This window comes from Medicago sativa, chromosome 4 (assembly GCF_051527215.1).
Source record: "Medicago sativa cultivar Bolivia chromosome 4, Bolivia_mono, whole genome shotgun sequence".
Lineage (NCBI taxonomy): Eukaryota > Viridiplantae > Streptophyta > Magnoliopsida > Fabales > Fabaceae > Medicago > Medicago sativa.
Window position 1 is genome coordinate 56,873,914 of NC_140752.1, and position 18,095 is coordinate 56,892,008.

Below are 18,095 nucleotides of genomic sequence, written 5' to 3' on the forward strand. Positions count from 1 at the left end.
AGCTATAACCATGAAATTTGGAATTGTTTTGTCGGAGGTTGAATTTTGTGAAAAGTAATTACTATCATATAAGATGTCGTTAGATTCATCTCGATGAGTATTTTTAAAATATCAAATTTTTATAATTTTTTCTAACATATTATTCAAGATATTTAAGTTCAAAATTATGCATGAGCATGCGTAATAGAGTCAACTGTGTCATGTATTATGGGACGGATGAGTATAAAAGTAGAATAGTGGTTATATATGTATAGAATAGTGATTACAGGTGGTGATGTATTTACAAGTGGTGATGAGGGAAGATTAAATTTCAAACCAAATGGTTGATTCTAATATGATTAATAATTACTATCAATTAACCTAAGAACTTTTAAATGCTACAACCAAGAATAGATAATAATGCAAGCAAATTGAAACCCAAAGCACACACTAAATACCAAAGAACACACTAAATACAAAAGTCTTCATAAATTTGATACTTGACTCTAGCTTCGATCCTTGCTTTATTTATTTATTTATTTTTATAATTATAAAATCCAAATAAATAACTATTGCTTTTACATAATTATCACGAGAATTGGAGAATCCCAAGTCAATTTTTTATGCTTTAGTTTAGGGGGTAGTATCCATCATCACTTGAGAGGCGTGTGAGAAAGGAAAGACAGTCAAAACTAAAATAAAGTATTAATAAAGTCAAAATGTTTGTTACAAATAAATAGTAGTACTACATTTCATGCATTAAATGATGGAGGAAATAATTGAGTTAGCACCACATGGTTTTTTTTGAAGGAAGCACCGAAGCACCACATGGTTTCCTCATTAAATCAAAAACATGTGAGTTGTGGAGAGTCGGTAAATCCATTAATATATCAACAAAAACAGGTGCCAAATTTATCTATAAATATGACAATGATAACCAATCATTTTAAATCATAACCCTATAGAGAAATTTGAGGAACACTTTAATTCTCTACAATGAACCAGGGAAGCATGCAAAACTTTTTGAAGGGAAAAACCATTTTAGTGACAGGCACAACAGGCTTCTTAGCGAAAGGTAATATATAATTAGCTAAGTTAGTATTTTTTTTTTTTTTAATAAGCTAAACTAGTAATAATGATTAGTTCATATAAAATTTCATAAATATTATTATATCATCGTGCAATTTATCTTTAATATGCAGTTTTTGTGGAAAAGATATTACGGGTTCAACCAGAGATACAAAAGCTTTACCTTCTTGTTAGAGCTTCAAATACTGATATGGCCTCATATCGCTTGCAAAATGAGGTGCACCTTCAATCTTCATTTTATTTTCTTATAACAAATATTTAGGAAATGAGAATATGATTATTCCCCAATTCAAGGTACCTTAGAAAACTACTATTGAAATACTATAAAGGTTTAAGTATGAAATATATTTTTATGTAAGTAAATAATTTGTTAATGAGAGTACAAGGGTATTCTAATCTATTACAAGCAGATACTAATAAGAATACCGATACACCAAATTGTTGAAAATCAAGGGTGAGTGATTATGTCTCATATCGACAAGAAATGGAGAAAATGTTGGATATATATAAGAGAGGGGATCCATGTACCTAATGCTAAGATATGGTCATGTGGTGTCTAAGTCTCTCAGTGTCCTAAACGTTTAACCCATTGTCGCTCCCCGGACTCCCCAACAACTGGTATCAAAGCCTTGGTTAAGCTCGGTGGGGCAGTGGGATCCTAACTAACACTTGAGGTTGAGATTGTTGGAAATCAAGGGTGAGTGATTATGTCTCACATTGATTAAAAATGGAAAAAATGTTGGATATAGAAGAGAGGGGGACCCATATGCCTAATGCCTTAAAGTTTTGGGTGAATATGTGGTATCTAAGTCTCTTATTGTCCTGGACGTTTACCCCATTGTCACTCCCAACGCTCCCCGGACTCCCTAACACAAATGTCTCCTCAATCTGTTAATAAAGCACCCCAAGATAGAATATTTATTTGAGTAACCGCGTTGATTAGATCAACAACTCCACCTTTGAATATAAATCTATTTCATAAGTCCCAAACGACCTTATATTGACAGGGAATGAATTCTCTTATGTGAATTCTCTTATGTGACACGAGAGACAGAAAACTAATTTGTAAAAAAAAAGAAGATTTAAGAGTAAAGTCGTGGACACTTGAAAAAGAAGATTTAAGTGTCCAGAACGTTTAGCCCATTGTCGCTCCCCGGACTCTCCAACAACTGGTATCAAAGCCTTGGTTAAGCTCGGTGGGGCAGTGGGAGTGGGATCCTAACTAACACTTGAGGTTGAGATTGTTGGAAATCAAGGGTGAGTGATTATGTCTCACATTGATTAGAAATGGAAAATATGTTGGATATATAAGAGAGGGGGATCCATATGCCTAACGCCTTAAAGTTTTGGGTGGATATGTGGTGTCTAAGTCTCTTAGTGTCCTGGACGTTTACCCCATTGTCACTCCCAACGCTCCCCGGACTCCCCAACACGAATGTCTCCTCAATCTGTTAATAAAGCACCCCAAGATAGAATATTTATTTGAGTAACCGCTTTGATTAGATCAACAACTCCACCTTTGTATATAAATCTATTTCATAAGTCCCAAAGGACCTTATATTGACAGGGAATGAATTCTCTTATGTGAATTCTCTTATGTGACACGAGAGACAGAAAACTAATTTGTAAAAAAAGAAGATTTAAGAGTAAAGACGTGGACACTTGAAAATTCACGATAACAAAATAGAGAGAACAAAAAATTCATTGAAAAGGTTACGATGAAATATGTCCTTTGTAAATAAATTAATTTTCCGATTTTAGTCACCTAAAAAATACAATATTTGTTTTTAATCCTTGCAAATATGTCATAAGGATATATGCCCTTATATTCAATATTTTGATATTTGTGGTTTAAATTTCTTATAGAAACAATTATAATTATGTATCAAGTCATGACTCAAAACTACAAGATCGGACATTGTGATTGGAGTTCGAATCCCGACTTCTACTGATTATTGAGTTTCCAATACATATTGTCATCTTATTTATCTAAAATAAATTATAATTATATACAATTAAAAAATACAAATAACAAGTATTTACAATTATTACTATTTAAAATAAAAAGATATCATAATGTTAATATATCATATTTTGACAGTTGAGTTTTAAAGAGACAATAAAACTACATTTACTAATGTGTATCACTGTGTCTTCACGTGCGTGCTCCTTTTGTATTATAACCAAAAATGTACTTTATAAAATCATTGAATAATTAATGTGTCAGTTATATAATATCGGGGGCGGATCCAGATTTTTGGTATATGTGGGGCTAAATTTTCAAAGAAATAATAATGCAAACTATATTAAAAATAAGAAATAATATTGTTTGATACAATGCATTACAATAAAAATCATCTTTTATCCATTTGTTGAAAATGAGCTAAAGTGACATCATTACTAACCGTTAAAAGCACATATCTTTTTATATAAGCTACAAGACAGACATTTAGTCAATGATCACCCATTTTGTTACATATATTACTCTTCACAACTTTCATAGCTAAAAAAACACGTTCAACATTTGCAGTTCCTATCGGCAAGAGCAAAGTCGGCTTCAAAAGTTTATAAATCATAGCAAATGTGTTGCATTTATTTGTTTCCTCGAGTTTTACAAAGATTTGAAAGCCCTTTCAACTTAGCAAATTTTGGGTCAGATCGAATATTTGGAACATAATTCTTAAGTTGATGGCGTAACGCCACTTCCGGCACATCTATAAAATCATTTGGATAAAACTCAACCATCCTTAATAATTTGTTCACATCAAAAGCTACAAATGACTTTGCGAGACTCAAACATGAAACACGTAAAAAAAAATAGTTAACTCATTAACCGACTTGTTCTTTAGTATTATATCTATTATTAAAAACAAATTAAGGAAAAGGCATGTGGGGCTTTAGCCACCCATAACCCCTTTGTGTGTCCGCCCATGTATAATATACATCAGATACATCAATTATTCAATGAATCTGAAAATTAAACTTTTATTTTAATAGTGACTAGAGGAAGTAACAAATTATTAAATTGTATAGTATAGCTAGATATTTTATGATGACTTATTACATTGCATTGCTTGAATAGGTCTTTGACTCAGATTTATTTCGAGTGCTACGGGATAACTGGGGTGAAGATTTTAATTCTTTTATATCAAAGAAGGTTGTGGCAGTAGCAGGAGATGTTGCAGTTGAAAATTTGGGAATAAAAGATCATAACATCTTAAATATGATGTTTGAAGAGATAGACCTTATTGTCAATTCTGCTGCAACTACCAATTTTGACGAAAGGTGATGGAAAAATTGAGGCTAACTCACACTTTAATTTTTGTTGTTTGATTAAATTGATCATTTGAAATAATATTCAATCATTTCATACAGATTTGACATCTCAATGGGTGTTAATACAATGGGAGCTTTGCATGTCTTAAACATTGCAAAAAAGTGTCACAAAGTAAAGCTCCTTGTCCATATATCTACCGGTAAGTATATGCACCAAAAAATTCAACCTTTTTTTTTAAGGAAAAAAAATCAACTTATTAACCAATTCAAACCTCGTACTTAGGATTTCCTTAACGAGTGTCCTACACGATAAAAAAAAGTAGCCATGAGCCAAACAAAGCCTTATCACTGTAACTAAGTTGTGCTGAGTTAGCACAACTGATTAAGAATCAGTTGACTGGTATAAAAAATGTCACCTATTCATTGTATAGTGAACTTTGCATCTCTCTCTAATTTCCTTAAATTTAAATGATAATAATTTGCTGGCATAATTAATTCTAGCTTATGTGTGCGGAGAGGCTAAGGAAGGAGAATCAATTTTTCAAGAGAAACCATTTGAGATGAGTCAATCCCTAAAAGGAACTTCAAAACTAGACATACAAATAGAAATGAATTTGCAGGAGAAAAAATTTCATGAACTACAAGCAATGAATGTGGATGAAAAAACACTCAAATATGCATTGAAAGATTATGGAATTGAAAGGTTCATCAAATTCTTACCATACTTTTTATTTTTTACTTTTTATTTTATGCAATTATTTTGTATCTATCTAACATTATTTATGATCTAATATGATGAACTAATGCAAAATTAGAGCAAATTTGCATGGTTGGCCAAACACATATGTATTCACAAAAGCAATGGGAGAGATGCTTTTAGTACATCATAAAGATAATGTACCATTGATCATTATACGTCCAACGATGGTAACTAGTACAAGCAAAGATCCGTTTCCTGGTTGGATTGAAGGTCAAAGGTATATGATAATTTATCACACACAAATGTCTTTTTAATTTTCATAAAAAATTTAATATGGCGTAAATAAGTAAGGATGTTTAAATCCAAACTGATCTAAATTAAAGCTACCAACCAGTCTAAAAAAAATAAAAAACCGCACAAAATCGAACCAAAACCGAACCGCATACATGTATTTTAATGTATATTTTCATTTTTTTTAAAGTATGATATATTATATTAGCACCATTATATTAAGCTATTATTTTTTTCTTTTTTAATTCTTTTAATACTACATATTAGTTTAATTCAATCTATTTTGTTACTATTTCTTATGTTTCAAAGATAATCAAAGCATTGTATTCTGTAGTATTAATTTTTAATAAATCGCATGCTATATTTTGTATCAAACCTATTATTTTACCCTATTTTTATAATATTTTAGGATATCCAAAAATCGATCCAAATTAAACCACATTAAATTGATTTGGATTGGATAGTTTTTTTTTTTTAATTAGTCATCCACAACTGAATCGAACTGAACCACATATAATTTTATATTTGGAAATGATGAGTTTTTGCCGCAAACTCAATTCAAACCGCTCCACAAAACACCCATATAGAGTTCAAGACGACAACGACTCATAGTTGTGATAGTTCTCTCCTTGATAAAAAGAATTTTACTTTGCCAAAATAAATTATCCATAATTGTTAGTACCTTGTTTAAAATTCTTAAATAATGTTAGGGTAGTTGTTAACAAGTTATTTTTTTTGTCAAGTGGTGTAGTGACTAGAAATTCAGCATTACGATGAATAAATGGAGAATTCAAGGTTCGAGCTCCGACCCCTACATACTGCAATGTCCCTTCCAACTAAACTATGCTCATGAAACCAAGTTACATTATTGTTTTAATATATTAAAGATAGTATGAGAAGTTGTCCATGTGAGTTTGACTCAGCTGGTATAAATAATACATTATATATGTACGGGTGAGGTTCGAACCCCGTACATCACACTTATTTACCTTAAAAAAGTGAATTTCTAACTAATAGACTACTCGAAAGAAAAAAAAAATACATACACTATATTGTGTTCTTTTACTGACACAAAATGTTATTTCAATGGGAATCATTAACTATATCAAAATTTAAATTAGTGGACAAAATTTTGAAACAAGTTTCTAATTTTGTCATTAAACTGATGTTGAGAGAGTAAGGAAAGAGAAAGTCCCCCTGAATTTAGTTTAGTTTTTAGGGACATTGCACAATACCTCGAGAGATCGGGGTTTGAATCTCGAAGACCTTATTTATTCATCTTATAGATGAATTTTTAGCCACTATACTACTTGACCAATAAAAAGAAAAGAGAAAAAAAGAGAATTTATTTTTGTTCCTGTTTTAGTTGCTGATTTTGTTTTAAGGTTAAATATGTTTTTTAACCCTATAAATTACCAAATTTTCGTTTTAAATCTTCTAAAAAATTTCTCCCACTTTTAGTCCCACAAAAATTTTCAATCATTTTTTGTCCCTACTTTTTAAAACTCTTGTGTAATCATCACATTGAATGAAATTTTTAAAAAACTATAAGAATCTATTTATTTTATAGGAGGGCTAAACCAAAAAATAAGTATATTTATAGAGAAAAAAACATATTTAACTCTTTATTTCTATTTCATATATAGTGATGACGTTTGTTTTAACTTGTGATTGCACAGAACTGTTGATAGTATGATATGTGCCTATGGTAAAGGGAAACTGCCATATTTTCTCGGTAATCCCAGGACAGTTTTAGATATCGTTAAGTTTCATGATTAAGTTCGATCCTATCATGCATAAGTTTTGTTGATTTTGATGAAACTCGTAGTGTTTCTCTATGATTTACATCGTAGTGTTTCTCTATGATTTACCTTTGTTATAGTTTATTTATCTTTTCATGAGCCATACTCAAGACCCACATAAATTGTGAGACCTATTTAAATTTTGGATTATATTCGGTAAAATATAAAGTTATAGAAAATCAAAGATTGTTATTTTAATAAACTAATTATTTGTTAGGATCTACTCAAATATCTACTTTGATTTGTTAATTAATGATTAATAGGGTTATGCTAACAAGTGTCCTAATGACACTATTTAAGAACACAGTTTAAAGAACTTATAATAAAAAACTTTGTCTCAAAAATGCAAGTAAATACATAGAAAAGAAATAATTACACAACTTTTTATTTAAAAATTATCTCTTTTGATTGCCTAAACAATATCCTAAAAGTATTTGTTAGCATTTTTTTTTAATATGTTGCTAGCATAATTTAACTCGCATGATTTCTTTTTTTTAGGGATCGCATGAATTTTTATGCATATGCATGATTTAATTAGATATGCATTAGATATTTCTACGGGACAAACAAATATAACTTAACTAAACGTTTGAATGTTTGATAATGATATGTAGATACCTGCAGATTTGGTCATCAATTGTGTGATTGCAGCCATTGTTATTAATTCAAATCAAGCTCCTAAAAATTTCATCTACCATGTTTCTTCTTCATTAAGAAATCCTCTCAAAATTTCTGATGTCCACAACATTTCCCATCAATATTTCATGAAAACTCCTTGCCTAAACAAAGATGGAAAGCCAATAATCATCTCCAAGGGAATTGCCTTGAAAAGTATGGCTGCTTTTAACATTTATACAGTGACCCGATATGTCCTACCACTTGAGGTTTGTTAAATGTTAAGTACTCCAACAACCTAATATTAAAGCAAGCCAAATTTTTGGCACGAATGATGCTACCCAATTACTAATAATTTTTTGGGTTTTGCTAATCAATGCTTTAAGGGCAATGGTTAAGGATGTCAAAAATAGAAAATTTTCATTTAAATCAACAATTTTTTGACTTTTATAAAGTTAAACATTCAACTTTTCATCAATTTGCAATGCATAATTTCTATATTAATTTTCTTAACTAGTGCCCTTAGAGCACTAGTTAGCATTTCCCTAATTTTTTTTTACGGCTACGTATACCGACATATTCTTTAATACACTATTTTCAACACATATTTTTCAGTTGGTTGAAATTCAAATGGATCACACTAAATTTATGCGGTGCCTACATTATTTGGTAAAATTGATATGAATTTTGACAAAAAAAATATTTTGATATGAATTTTAACCAATTAAAATGTGTGTTTTAGAGTGCATTGATAGCTCTCATATTTTGACATATTCATGTAGCACTTTTACTAATTAATCCTTTTAATATTTTTTGGCATATATTCAAGGTCTTAAATTTGGTGAACAAATTGATTTGTCATTCCTTCCAAGATGTTTATGATGATAACTACAAAAAAATACGATTGGTGAAGCGACTTGCAAAACTATACAAACCTTACGTGTTTTTTAAGGCAGTGTATGTAATTTCAAGGCCTTTTCTCCATATTACTTTGATCTACTTTTTTTCCTTTATACTCATGAAACTGTGAATTGATATTTTAGGTTTGATGATTCGAACACGAAAAATTTACTAAGGGCAACAAAGGATCATCTTAACATGGAGACCACTATTCTAGAGTTTGACCCTACTAGCATTAATTGGTCAGACTATATGATGCATACACACATTCCTGGTCTCGTCAAGTATGCAATGAAATGATTTTAAAATTATTTACCACTTCAAAATGGTTGGAAAGTTTCTCTTTAGACCTTATTGCTAGAATAGTATTGAGAATGTATTGTACTCTTTAATAATTCTGGTGATCTAAATATGAATTTAGAGAACCATTGCTCTTTAGAGCTTATTGTTTGAAGAATATTTAGAATGGAGAGACATTTCTCTTTAGGTTTATTGGAAATTATGTTGCCAAAAGATAATGTCTCTAAATTCAATGCAAGTGTGTAATTTTTTTTTTATTTTTTTGGCAAAGCCAAAAGATAATGTATTGATAGATCAAAAACAAGCACAAGATGTGCAAGGAAGGGAAAAGAATTACAACTTGAGTCTTAAGCTTCAACATTGAACACTTCCTTATAGAGGTCATCGGTTGTTTAGTCTCCTCATTCAGCAGAAAGGTTTGTTCTTTTAGCATGCAAGATAGAATTCCAACATAAAGATAATCCGAACAACTAAACGTCATATACATAATAGAAAATCTTGCATGTCTTCTAAATGCTGGTATGAATCACAATACTAACGGTGAATATGCTTTTTAGAATTAGTAGAAAGTAGTAATTTCATACTATTATGATTCTAGCAATGTTACTGGTGTTGTAAATTTGTCATCATTTCCTGAATTCTGCTCTTCTCCCATCAAGATTTGCTCACTCCTAACTGAAATTCTCAAAATACCCCCACGTCCTCACGTGACTTAAGTCATGCTGCGTGACTTAAGTCACGCTAGAACAAAAAGTCATTCATCTCTTCTTCTTCATCATCTTTGCCTTCATCTTCTTCACTTTTTTTTTTTTAAAAAAAGAATGTATTTTTCCGGTTCCTGGTGGACTTGTATTGGACTTTATGCACATGTATTGGACTTTAATCCATGCCTTTCCAACTTTATCATGATACTCTTTTCCCTTCCTTGAATTTAAGAAGCTCACATTTTTTTTTGTTAGAAGAATGCGGCTTTATAGCAAAGGCATTGATTGAGAGTTTGACATTCGGAATAAATAACTATGGAGGTTTCCCGATTTATACATAATTACATAATTCCTTGACGAGTTCACCATGCCTTTTGTTAATGGTTAGGGTTAAGTATCTTATCACATTCTGATAAGGTTTTCCTGAAAACTCTTGTGCTCTTGAACTGTGCTTTTGTTTCAATGTGACTGTGGGATTTTGTTTGTTTTATAGCGTGAAGTCACGCTGGGTATATTACATGCGTGAGTTAACTCACACATGGGCATTTTTGGAAGTTTGGTTAAAAATGAGCAAAACTAGTTGGGAGAAGAGCAGAATTCTTATTTCCTATTCTGGTTTGGGCCGAGGCCCAATGCAACATCTGTTCTAACTAGCTCGTCATAAGAACTATGGTATGGACCTCATGTAGGACGACACAAGGTATCTAAGATAATTTCTTACGGATTTTGAGAAAAGAATTGAATTGAAGTGGTTTTGTAAAAATGTATTCAAGTTGACACTTAGTGTCAACATATTCAAAAATCACATCCTTCTTTTCAACATAATCCTTAAAGAAGTGATGCCTTATCTCTATATGTTTAGTGTGCGAGTGTGAAACTGAATTTTTAGTAAGGTTTACGCACTAATGTTATCACACTTTAATGGTATACAAGTGAGATTTAAATCAAAGTCAAGAAGTTGTTGTTTGAGCCACAAAATATGAGCACAACAAATTCCGGCAGCAACATATTCAACTTCTGTGGTAGAAAGAGCAACGCATGCCACAAGACTAAACAATTCCCAAACATGTGACATATACCAATAGTACTCTTCCTATCTGATTTTCAACTAGTAAAATCGAAATTGGAGTACCCCACTGAACAACAAGCACCTCCCTTGGGAAACCATAAACCAAAACTTGATGTCCCTAAAGTAGCTTAAAATTATTTTCATATTTTTTTAAGTGGGATTCCTTTGGACAAGCTCGCTATCTAGCACACATGTATACATGACTAAACATAATATTCAACCTACTTGCTGTTAAATGAAGCAAATAGCCAATCATACATTGATACATCTTTACATCTACGTTAATACCATGTTCGTCATTATCAACAAAAAGAGAAGAGGCTATTGGCATGGATGTGGGCTTACAATCTTGCATATTGACCTTCTTAAGTAGCTCTAATGCATACTTCTTTTGGCTAAAGGTTCCCTGATGACAGTCTGTCATTCACTATTTTTAGAGTCACTTTTGGTTAAGTTTTTAGTCTATTTCCAATAGTTTAATATTTAATTTAGAGTCATTTTAAATAAATTGTCGCTTTTAATTTATTGAGTCAAATAATGTATAATAGTTATATTTAGTGGTCATGTAATCAAAGATTAGACATAGTTCTTGGCTGATTGCTAGAAAAGAAATATGCATCAGCAATATATAAGAGGCCACATGAATGAAGAACAAATGTGCTTGTCTTAGGTGGTGTGAATATAAAAAAGAAAAGGAGAAAAATAATTGGGCTGACCTGTATTGGAAAAGAAACAGCATTTGGAGCAAGGAAGAAAACTAGGTCACAATGCTATATATAAGAAGCTAGCTGCATACGAGGAAATGATTCACGTTTTGTGCATTCACTTTTGGAGACAAATTGAGGAATCACGTTTTGGAGAATAAGGAATGGAAGGAAAGAAACACGATGCAACATAGAGTTCAAGCTTGGCAGGATTCACGAAGCAGAGAAGAAATTATTCTCTCTAATTCTAATTCATGTACAATCTTTTAAACTTTATGATTATGTTAATTATACGTAGCTAATTTTCTTGTGGTTGAGACTTAGATGAATCTGATGTAATCCTATGGGAACCCTAGTTTGTTAAACTCCTTTGGATATCAATGAAAGTCTAGTTTTTATTCATATTACCTTGTGTTTAATGTTGTTTGTATGTTTATTATATTGACTACTAGCACTAGTGTTTTTGAATATGCAAACTGATCTTAGAACTTGAATGACCACTAGCCCTGACTTTTGACTCTGATCTAGGTAATAGGTTTAACCTAAGTAATTAAGCTAGAGATAGAAAATTATTAGGTTATGACTCATGGATTAACGAATTGTTAAAACCTCCAACGGTTTCGAATTCACTTAAGAGATTAAGGGGTTGTCACTTACGGAGAGAATTCTAGGTCAAGAGATTGGGTAGAGTTACTTTGTTAATCTGTCGTTAAACTAGATAATCATTGCTTGAATTAGGAGTGCAAATTACCATAGGAGAACTTCGGAGGATTCGAAGGTCTTAACCATGCTTCTCTCAAATTTTCTAAAACCAATCTTTTATTGTTTTTAATCAGTTTATGTTACAAAAATCAACTCAACTGCCTAGGGCACTATTGAATTTAATACATCCCTTATTTTAACGCTTCTGCCGAGTAGAAATTGAAACAGTCCCTGTGGATACGAACTTATAAATTTTATTACTTCGATATATTTTTAGTACACTTGCTAAAGGTCTATCAAGTTTTTGGCTTGGTAATTTCGTTATTATTTAGGATTTCTGTCATTTATATTTTTGTTTATATTGAAAAAAAGTGAAAAAAAACAATTATTATTATTTATGCTCTTCACTTCTATTTCTTTGTGCTTTGCTATTGAAGAGTTTATCCAAGTTTTGTAGCTATGATAGACAGGTTACTCCTTTATGTCACAGAAGAGATTGCTAAGTTGCAGTATGAAAAATATATGCTATCTTTGAAGATAAAATCTTTGGACAGTAAAATCTCGATATTAAATGAGAAATGTGATCTTTATGAGGCAAATCAACCAGGTAGTGATTGTGAAGGGAAGAAAGAGGTGGTCAACATAGATTATAACCCTCAACTTCAAAATATTTTAGATGATTTCTTGATGTCAATTCAAGTTTCATTTGAGAAGTTTGATGTTCAGTGTGGTAATCTTGTTGAGAAAGCAGATGAGTGTGAAAATAAATCAGTTGAGATTGAGATGAAGCGACATGCCCTCTTGGTGCAAGCTGAACATTTGAAAAATAAAAGTTGCAACAGAGAAGAAAAGCCACGGATGAGGCGTGTCGATTTGTACCTTAAAATGGAGACTCAATCAATGGGGATGAAAGAAAACATTCATTTGCAAGAAAAGACTCATTCTTCTGTATGGTGGGAGGTCACGATGTCAAGAAGCCTATTGGTGGGTGCATGGGAACATCTACTTCTTTGTGCTAAGTTCATGGAATTCCTACCAAACAAGAGGAAAGGTCACAATGTCAAGAAGCCTATTGGTGGGTGCATGGGAACATCTACTTCTTTGTGCTAAGTTCATGGAATTCCTACCAAACAAGAGGAAGAAGAAGGATGATATATTTTTTGTGTCATTTTTTCCACCCTAACAGTGGTTGAAGCGTCAAGCTCAATGACGTAAAAGAAGGCGCTTGGTGGGAGGCAACCCATCCTTTTTTTTCCTTTCTAATTTTGTTTATTTTGCAGGTATTTATATTCAGTAAAAAAAACAAAAAAAAAAAAACAACAAAGAAAAGAAAAAAAAAAGTGAAAAGATGGAAAAAAAAATAGAGTCCACATCAGTTCTTATTTATTTATTTTTCAATAACTTCTTTGTCAGATGTCAGTTGTGTCAGTTCTCAGTTTGAGTCTCTTTTATTGTTTGCTTGTTTATTGTTAATGAATTTTCTTGTTTCTTGAAATTTTGCAGTTTGATAACAGTTTGTTTCACCAATGATAACATCAAAGTTCATAAGGAGGTAGTGACTTGATATTCAAAGGCGAAGTGTACGACATGTGTGATAGGTAGTCACAACTCCCAGAAATCTAACACTGTAAGGTTCATGGCCAAATTTTATTTTTAAATTTACTTATATAGAGTGTTCCGTGCAACTACATTTCTAGAACTTGCATTGTTTCTTTACTGTTGATTGATCTTTGTCATATACACACTGAGGCAAAAATGTTTGGTCCTGTGAGCCTTTGAAGCCTACCCTGATTTTAATTGAATTTATCCTTTTTGAAAGCCAATTTGAGCCGGTAGGTTTAGATCTTTTTGTTCGGTGACAAACTACATATTGAGCCTAGAGACTTTTAGTTTTTAACCCAAAATGTTATATTTGAGTGAGGCTATGTAGAGAGTTACTAAACAATAAGTTTGAGGTTGCTATTGGAATTTGCAACCAACTAAGTTTAGGGTGGGGTACTAGAAAATAAAGAACAAATCATGAAAAATACACACAAAAATGGTGTATTAAAAAAAATAGAATGAAAAGTAAGGGACAAACAATGAAGAAATCCGAGTAATTTCCAACTCGATTGTCCTAATAAGTTACAAATATTCTCTAGTACCTTTACAATTGTTGTTTCAAAGGGTGAATGAGGGGATTGAATATGTGTTTAAATTTTGTAGGAGTTCCTAACTCAAATTTTGTATAGCCTACTTATCCAAATATTATCCCACCTTTACCTAAGCCCCGTTATAACCCTTAAAGACCTCAAAGTGTGTAATGACATTGATTTTGATTGACATTGATTTTGATTGACATTTAGAAACTTTTTAAGCGTATGGTAATATGTAGACATGCATGTTGATTGAGTGTGACCCCTTATCATATTGTTGCGTGGAGTTGTGAATAGTGGATGCAAGCAAGTCAAACTAGCTCATCATATGGCTAGTAGGGAGATGAACTTCGAGGATATCATTGGTTGGTAAGCTGTTATTTTACTGTCATTTTTCATTTAACAAGTTTGTTCCTTGAGGACAAGTAACAGTTCAAGTTTATTTTCATATTTTTTTAAGTGGGATTCCTTTGGACAAGCTCGCTATCTAGCACACATGTATACATGACTAAACATAATATTCAACCTACTTGCTGTTAAATGAAGCAAATAGCCAATCATACATTGATACATCTTTACATCTACGTTAATACCATGTTCGTCATTATCAACAAAAAGAGAAGAGGCTATTGGCATGGATGTGGGCTTACAATCTTGCATATTGACCTTCTTAAGTAGCTCTAATGCATACTTCTTTTGGCTAAAGGTTCCCTCCAAGGAAAAACCCTAGCTCCACCATAAGGGACATTTTAAATTCCTCCTGCATGAGCTTTAAGAACTCTCTTCACAATCATTCATTAGTAGACTCAAAAATGATATCATCAACATATTATTTACTGGTGTTTTTGGTAAACAAGAAGGGTTGGTTTTGGTTATTACAAGCAGTATCAAATCAGAAATCCTAGAACATGTTGTGAATATTGTTTTCAAAAAAGTGAGCGAGCGTTCATCAAATTCATAGGTTGCTTTATGAACAAGACGAATCTGTGTGGCGTCTTTCGACAGAAAAAGGATAAAACAAAAAGAAAACGCAGTAAATGCAAGCAAAAGACTAAAAGTTTAAAACGCTAAAACTTAAAGAAAAAGTAAATTGCATTGCATTAAAGTAAAGGTGGTTCAACAAATCAGATTACATACATTATGTATAACTCTTTTCCCTCGCGCCGGTACTTCCAGTGTTTTAGAATTTTTATAAGTGATTTGCAACCTATTTTCCATATGGAAAACTACTATTTATACATAATAAAATAACTGAAAAAAGGCTAACTCCACGATCAGCACTTTTTTGCATCGGACAACCATTTGTCCCCCACATTTTCCACTAAGAGAAACTGCTTCTTGGATTCAAATTCTTCCCGCCTTGCTAGTAATTGCTTGGCTTCAACGAACTTGTATTTTTTGGCTTATTTCTTGTCGAACTCCAGAGTTTTTAGATTCTTCCACACACTAAGTCCAAATCTCGTCGAAATCCTCATGTTGAAGGGGAAATACTTTGATTCCTGAAAAGATAAAAGTCAACCAATGTTGACCGCATTAAATGACCCTGTCAAAATTACATGCTAACAAATTGCCCCCGAAACATGCCATTTTCGACTCAAAATTTTGAAAGAGAAGATTGACATTTTTGAAAAGACCTTGAGTATTCTTTAGAAGATTGACGTCACGTTAATCATGACTTTCAAAGAGTAGTCTTGTCAAATTTCCTTTCGTTACACGACTTCAAGATTTGGTTGGCCACCACTTCTGCAGTTGAAAAGTTTGTGGGCCTCTCCATTTACCCTAAGGTGCCAAGTGTCACGTGTTAACCTTTCATCTTTAAATCGTTTGCATTTCCCCATCTATCATCATTGTAAAGCCCACTTCTTGTCGACCGGTTTCCCTCGAGATTTTCAACTTTTCCACTAACTCAAGAAAACCAAATTCTCATTAAAGACACACGACGATTACTGAACAAGGAAATAAAGAGTTTTACCACATCGATTACTTCTTCATCTTGTTGCGTATAAAGTCTCTCTACCCACTCCATTTCTCAACCTCTCTTCCTTTCGTGTTTTTCTCTACATGTGGAAGAAAGAGAAAATTCATGCAAAAAATGGAAAGACTCCCAGATGATGTTTTGCTCATCATTGTCAAGAAGGTCACGACTTCTGGTACTAGGAACCTTTTTAGACTCAAGGCCACTTATGGTTAACAACAATAAAGTACTCAGGGTTTTAACAGGAAGATGTTTGTTGTATCTTTCTGATTGTCAACCCTGTGCAGAAAAATGTGCTTTCATGCAGCAACTCTCTTGCAGTGGGCATGCAATGTACAACGTAATTTTGGCATCCCAACTGTTCCAACAAAGGAATCCCGATTTGAAGGAAATCAAAAAGATTCTGCCTGAAGCAGCAATTTATGGATTTGACGGGGCTAAGTATGATGATGTTCAATGCGTTATCTAGAGGTGGGTTTCTGACAGATGAGGTTTTCCCTATCTTCAAAGACCTCTTCGAGCACCGGCAACTTGCTAGTGGTAAGAAGGCTATCATGAACATCAACTGTTGTTGCTGGTTAAGAGCCCTTCAACCCGGCTTAGAATACAGATTTATGTGTACATCGTTCAAAACTTGTAAAGGGGACGGGGGGAGGCCCAATACCTTTTCGCCACCTCCAGGCTCTGACGACGACTATTCCATGATGGATCTCTGCCTTTTCTACCGATTCGACGCCGAAATTATTTGGTTTCTCGTCCATTTTCGCTTCTCTGAAGGATTTTAGGTTTTTTATTTAGGGCCATAAAATAGTTTTTGTAACTAAGGTGTTGAATTATTTTAATGGTTTTATCCATATTTCGACATTGTATTTTTTACCCATTAGTTGGCTTTTTCTTAATCAAAATGCGATTTCGATTTCCTATGATTTTGCTGCAATATTCGACAATGTCTTTGACTTAGAACATTGCCTCTTGGCATTAATTTTGTCTCAATTTTAATGCCAAGTTTTCGCTTCTCTTCAAAACTACTCTTAAATTAATAATCTTCCTGCAATATAGGCCTATATTTTTTCAAATACTTGCCATTTATTCTGAATATTCTATTGTCGGAAGCTAATTCTTCAATTTCATAAGCACCGTTTGAAAATACTTGAATAACTTTAAATGTTCCTTCCTAATTTGGTGACCACTTTCCCAAGATTCTATCTCTTTTGTCCATAGGCAACAATAGTTTCCAAATAAAATCGCCAAGGTTAAAAGATTTTGATTTTACATTTTTATTATAGGCTTTTGCAACGCGTTCTTTTTGTCTCAAAAGTACGTCTAATGCCATCAGCCTTTTTTCAACTACATCAACTAACTCATCCAACATCATATTCCAATACTGATCTGTTGGAATTTCCATTTGCCTTTGTACTCTGGCTGATCGTACACAAATTTCCACTGGTAAAACTGCGTCGACAAGCCGAAAGGATTCGGTTTAAAGTTTTATGCCAATTTCTTGGTTGAGCATGTGTATATTTCTTTATCAAATTAATGACAACTTTATTGGCAGCTTTAACTTGACCATTTGCTTGAGCATAATATGATGTCGAAGTGAGAAACTTAAAACCTGTTTGGTTGGCAACATCAACCATTTTTTGACCAATAAACACCGATCCTTGATCCGTAGTGATAGTTTCAGGAATTCCAAATCTATAAAGAATATGATTTTGAATAAAACTAATCACAATCTCCTGGTTGACCTTAGACAAAGGGATGACTTCAATCCATTTAGTGAAGTAATCTATTTAAAATAAAATAAAATGATAACCACCAGATGAAGCAGGATGAATTTCACCAATTATATCTAAA

At 32.5% G+C, this 18,095-nt stretch overlaps 2 protein-coding genes across 2 annotated transcripts; both read left to right on the forward strand.

The window, feature by feature from the left end:
• Positions 1 to 807: 807 nt before the first annotated feature.
• Positions 808 to 9,310, forward strand: LOC146930104 (fatty acyl-CoA reductase 1-like). The gene is made up of 10 exons (XM_085701753.1): positions 808 to 1,054; positions 1,182 to 1,285; positions 4,151 to 4,353; positions 4,444 to 4,544; positions 4,846 to 5,047; positions 5,160 to 5,321; positions 7,015 to 7,096; positions 7,752 to 8,021; positions 8,582 to 8,709; positions 8,796 to 9,310. The coding sequence occupies exons 1-10, from the start codon at positions 976 to 978 to the stop codon at positions 8,950 to 8,952; spliced, it is 1,488 nt and encodes a 495-aa protein (XP_085557879.1). The 5' UTR covers positions 808 to 975; the 3' UTR covers positions 8,953 to 9,310.
• A 3,343-nt stretch (positions 9,311 to 12,653) lies between these two features.
• On the forward strand, positions 12,654 to 13,378 carry LOC146930105 (uncharacterized). Its single transcript, XM_085707472.1, has 2 exons — positions 12,654 to 13,091; positions 13,183 to 13,378. The coding sequence occupies exons 1-2, from the start codon at positions 12,654 to 12,656 to the stop codon at positions 13,312 to 13,314; spliced, it is 570 nt and encodes a 189-aa protein (XP_085563598.1). The 3' UTR covers positions 13,315 to 13,378.
• Positions 13,379 to 18,095: the final 4,717 nt, after the last annotated feature.